This window comes from Populus euphratica, unplaced genomic scaffold (genome assembly GCF_000495115.2).
Source record: "Populus euphratica unplaced genomic scaffold, PopEup_1.0 scaffold1672.1, whole genome shotgun sequence".
Classification (NCBI taxonomy): domain Eukaryota; kingdom Viridiplantae; phylum Streptophyta; class Magnoliopsida; order Malpighiales; family Salicaceae; genus Populus; species Populus euphratica.
In genome coordinates, this window is record NW_011501511.1 from 31,295 (window position 1) to 35,931 (window position 4,637).

At 31.6% G+C, this 4,637-nt stretch overlaps 1 protein-coding gene across 1 annotated transcript; it reads right to left on the reverse strand.

Annotated features, from left to right (window-relative positions):
- Positions 1–2,407: 2,407 nt before the first annotated feature.
- Positions 2,408–3,682, reverse strand: LOC105117989 (NADPH:quinone oxidoreductase-like). The gene is made up of 3 exons (XM_011015826.1): positions 3,433–3,682; positions 3,130–3,321; positions 2,408–2,848 (listed from the first exon to the last, which is right to left on the reverse strand). The coding sequence occupies exons 1-3, from the start codon at positions 3,524–3,526 to the stop codon at positions 2,544–2,546; spliced, it is 591 nt and encodes a 196-aa protein (XP_011014128.1). The 5' UTR covers positions 3,527–3,682; the 3' UTR covers positions 2,408–2,543.
- Positions 3,683–4,637: the final 955 nt, after the last annotated feature.

Consider the following 4,637-nt stretch of genomic DNA (forward strand, 5'->3'; position numbering starts at 1 on the left):
GTTATGGATTGCCTCTTCGGTCAATATATAGTTCAATTACCTATATGATTCCCTCAAAAAAAAAAAAAAACTAAATTTAGCCTGCAAAATAAAAGGTCAGAATTTCAAAACTTGACCTAATTTAGCCGCTGCATTTAGCTATATTAAGGTAATAAACTTGGCACAATCACTATTCAACTCTAGTAAAAGCTCTACTTAAAAATTAGAAAAAGATTAGCTTGAAGCCTATAGCGTTAAAATATCAATTTTATCACAAGGTAAAGCGTCAATAAATTCAATTTTATGACTATCGCACTCCCAAATTACGGAAATTTTATATTTTAGTCCTAACCTTTTGAAAAAAGTTTAATTATATGCTTTAAATTAAGACGGAACATTTTATAGGAAACACATATTTCGCACTCCCATAAATTAGGTTAATTTCAAATTCTAATTATATGATTTTTTTATGTTAATTTATTTAAAATTTACGCTCATTTTTCTTCTGTTATTCTAATTTTATGTGTACAGATGCAGTTTACAATAACCCGAAATCAATAAGGTAATAGAAATACACGACTCAACTTCCATATATTAAGGTGATAGCACTCATTACTCGGAGACTAAGGGCACAACCAGCTAGGAGTTCTACTCCCTTTCTTTTGCTTAGAGAAAGGAATAATCTTCTTTGGGGGAAAACAGCACGAAGAAATGGGGCTTAAGGATGGCAAAAGGAATATTGCATCCTATTAATTTTGATTTATTGTGGCACGAACACTTGTAGAGAAATAAAATAAACGTTCCCTTCTTAAATCTACTAAGATTAAAATGTCAATATAGTTTTTGCCTTTGTCACGTCACGTAAATTCCAAGAAAATCAATCAACTGAGAATCCCAAAAGAAAAATCAAGCACATCTAGAGAGCATTATTTAGGATGTTGGTTTACTCTGTATTTTTAATAAAAAATAATTTTTAATTTTTAATTAATTTAATATTAAAAAATAAAATTAAAAATAATTCAGATTAATCTAACAAACCAGTAACTTGAGTCAAAAGATCAAAATAACTTTATAAAAAATAAACTAAAAAATAACTCGAGTTAACCTGGATTAACTTACTAAACTTGTGACATGGTTCATGAAATTAGAATAACTTTATAAGAAATGAACAAAAACAAATCATGAAGTCTAATTAATTTATAATCAATAAAATATTAAATAATAAAATTAAAAAAAAAATTAATTAAAAAAATCTTATCAAACTAGTTAATTCTACTAAACTCGTCATTCAAGTTCAGTTATGAGAATAAAATAAAAAATATGAATGAAAATAAGAAGATAACAGTAATAAAATAGCAAGGGAACAGTGTGCACAATAACTAATAGTGAGGGACCAAATGTATCAATGTCCCCATTTTCTATATAACCTCATTATACGTGTAAGAAACTTGACTTGCCGTTCATATAACTACACAACACGAATTAGTCGGGTTATATTCAGAATGGTGGATAGCACCGAGTATCGATCATATGTATGACAAGGAAGATACCATTATGAATGCCTTTCGGTGGGGAAGAAAGCATCTCTGAAGAGGACTTACCGCCTCTTCTTGGTTTCAGCTCGCATCATGTCGCTCTTCTTAATTATATTCAGAATGGTGCTCTTACAGTTGCAAGCTTGCATCAAGGTTTCCATTAAATAAGGTGGGCCAAGATGTTCCCAAGAATATAGTCATTTCTGTGGTCCTAGGTGGTCAAGTGAATTAAATCTCCACCAAGAGAATTCCTACCTTCATCCTTCATACAAAGGATCGATGCCCTATCGTTGCCGGCATCAAACACAACCGGCCACAAAAAAAAAAAAAAACATAATTATCATCCCCAATTAAATAACATCCAAAAAAATAAAAGAAAAAGGTTTTTATATATATATATCACAAGGTCAACAATTTTTATTTGAAAGATACCAATTTTTTTTCTTTTGTTTTCTTATTGATTCTATTAAATTTGGATTCGTTTAAATTTTCCAAATTTATGCTTGGAATCTTAAATTTTCCAACTCAATTAACCAATTTGAGTAGGTTTAACAGCCATGCTAAAAATAATGATCCGTGGATAGCCAATGACATCTCTCACAAAAAGCACAAAAAAAGAAAAATTCCACAACCTCTTCCTATGATACCTTTTTGGAACTTTTTTTTTTTTTCAGATTTGGCGCAAGAATCTCTCCAGTAATATTTTCGTCAGGATCGGCATCACAAGGAGGCATTATTCTTCTTGTCCGTAGTGCACATTATGCTTATTATTCGTTATTTATATACCCAAGAAAGCTTCTACATTTGAATTAGACGAGCCACGAGAACTTAATAGTGAAGGGATATACTACTCTAAGACCAAAGAAATGAATACCTAAGACAGTGCAGAAAACTGAGAAACTGAAAATACCTTGAATGTTATATTAGCACATGGTTGGAGAGTCTGAGTCCCAAATGCGACATTACACACAGAATAAAAGACCGGACAGGTGAAAAACCAACATGACAAAACTCTAATGGCAGATTACTTTAGCTGTTACCTTTGAGTCGCAAAGTGAATGCAAGCAAGCTTAAAAGAACTTCCTTCAGTCTGTCCTTAGACTGTGGATCAATCAAGTTTCCATTGCTGTCAAATTTTGCTGGAGGTGCAAATGCATTCAAGTGAAACTCGGGTTTGTTGATGAAATGAAGGTCAAGATAAATTCCAATTTGGCGAAGATGGTACTGTGCTAGCCCACCACCAAAACTTCCTCCAGTGCTTACAATGGCAGCAGCTTTGTCAGCCCAGCAGTTTGGTGGTCTAGATGCCCAGTCAATTGCATTCTTCAAAGGTGCTAGCAAATGGGAGGAAAAAGTAACAGTAGATCAAAATCCTAATCGTTGAGTAAGATGAAATCATTCAACTCAACTTTCCTAGTCTGAAATAAAGCACTTTATGGCCAGTCCCGGTGAGTAAAAATCCAAGTTCAACAGATTCCTATGAGCTCATATGCAGGTAAATGCTAATCCCAAAAATTGTCGATACCATCTCATACATGTAGCGCACTGTGTGTGTTTATGTATGTATTCATGTACATGTACTAGTACAAAAAACAGAGAGAGAAGGGTACCGTACCGGTGACGGAATAATTGTACTCAGGCGAGGCAAAGAGGACACTATCAGCTTGAAGAATCTTCTGCCGGAAAGCTTCAACAACAGGTGGGAAATTACCATCAACTTCAAGATCAGTGTTTAGCATTGGCAGTGGTGAAATATCTATGTACTCAATCTCCATGCCATTCACCGAATCCATACTTATCTGAATTGCTGCAAAAATATCAAAACCCCGCCTCAAAAATCAAACCAAGACTCCAAATTAGTACATGCATGTAGATTGACAGACACGCAATGAGAAAAAGCTGGGGCTGTTTTAATTACCAGAACGAAGGAGGCCACGGTTGAAGGAGCCTTTACGTAGAGACCCGCAAAGGGCTACGACTTTGATCACTGGTTTGGATGCCACTGCTTCCATCTCTCTCTCTCTCTCTCTCTCTCTCTCGGTGTCTTTGCTTGGAAAGAGGGGAGAGGAGGTACAGATGATAAGATGCTACTCTTGGATTGGATGCTACTTCACCTAGGAGATGTCAATTCATGCCGCTAGCATGATTTTGGCATCAAGACTAGTTGTATTTAATTAAGTGATGGTAAATGGAGTGGTCTTCTAGAGATGTAAAAATAAAAATTAGGAAACTCAAATTATCAAAAACTTATTAAGAAAACAAATCTATATTTTGAATTGAAATTCATTCAATACAATCACCAATTACAGAAAAGATTAAATACCAAATGAAAGAATAAAATTAAGAATTTCAAAGAATTAAAATTTGTAGTTTATTTCTATACTTGTTTAATTGTATTCTTATATGTATACTTTCTAATTGGTTGATTATAATTACACATCCTATAAATAATTTTTTTTATTTTATCATATTGCAAAATTATCACTTTATTGATTTTTTCTTTTCCTTTTTTATATATATATTTTTTAAATAAGTATTTATGGTGATTTGTTTGAATGTTCAATTTTTCACTTATAAATTATTTCAAAAAGATTACCTGTCTTTTTCTTATGCTACCATCTAGTTATTGATTTTATTTAAATGAAATTATGATTGCAAAAATAAAGATTATAATTATCTATATTTATAACTATTGTTTTAAAAAATAAAATGTTTGATTATCATTAGCATAAGGAGGTGTTTAGGAATCTTCCCTAAGAATTATAGCAATTAACAGCAAGGAAAATTTTAATTTGACTAAAATTTTAAAAACTGTAAATTGATAAATCTTTATATTTTAAAAAAATTAATCAGAAAAATATTTTTTAAAAAAATATTATAAGTGCAAAAAAGTTACATAATAATGATGTAGTTATCTTGGTCATAAACATTAAGGTGAGTTTTTTTTTCCTAATTGAGGAGGTATGTTCCTTTTTTTCAATTTAAATTTCAAGGCTATTAAATTTCCTCGTTTGCAGTATATCAATGTGGAAAATATACTTTTGGAATTATTCATGAAAAAAAAAATATTCTTGATTAACATACAAACCGGTTATAAGTTAGTGATCAATTATAGTGAATAGA

What these genes read in the sequence shown, in the direction of transcription:
- LOC105117989 (XM_011015826.1), bottom strand. Translation starts at nt 3,526, where the DNA reads ATGGAAGCAGTGGCATCCAAACCAGTGATCAAAGTCGTAGCCCTTTGC. An exon ending in CCGTGGCCTCCTTCGTTCTG is followed by an intron (nt 3,322 to 3,432) that starts GTAATTAAAACA and finishes ATATTTTTGCAG; the next exon opens with CAATTCAGATAAGTATGGAT. An exon ending in GTACAATTATTCCGTCACCG is followed by an intron (nt 2,849 to 3,129) that starts GTACGGTACCCT and finishes CCCATTTGCTAG; the next exon opens with CACCTTTGAAGAATGCAATT.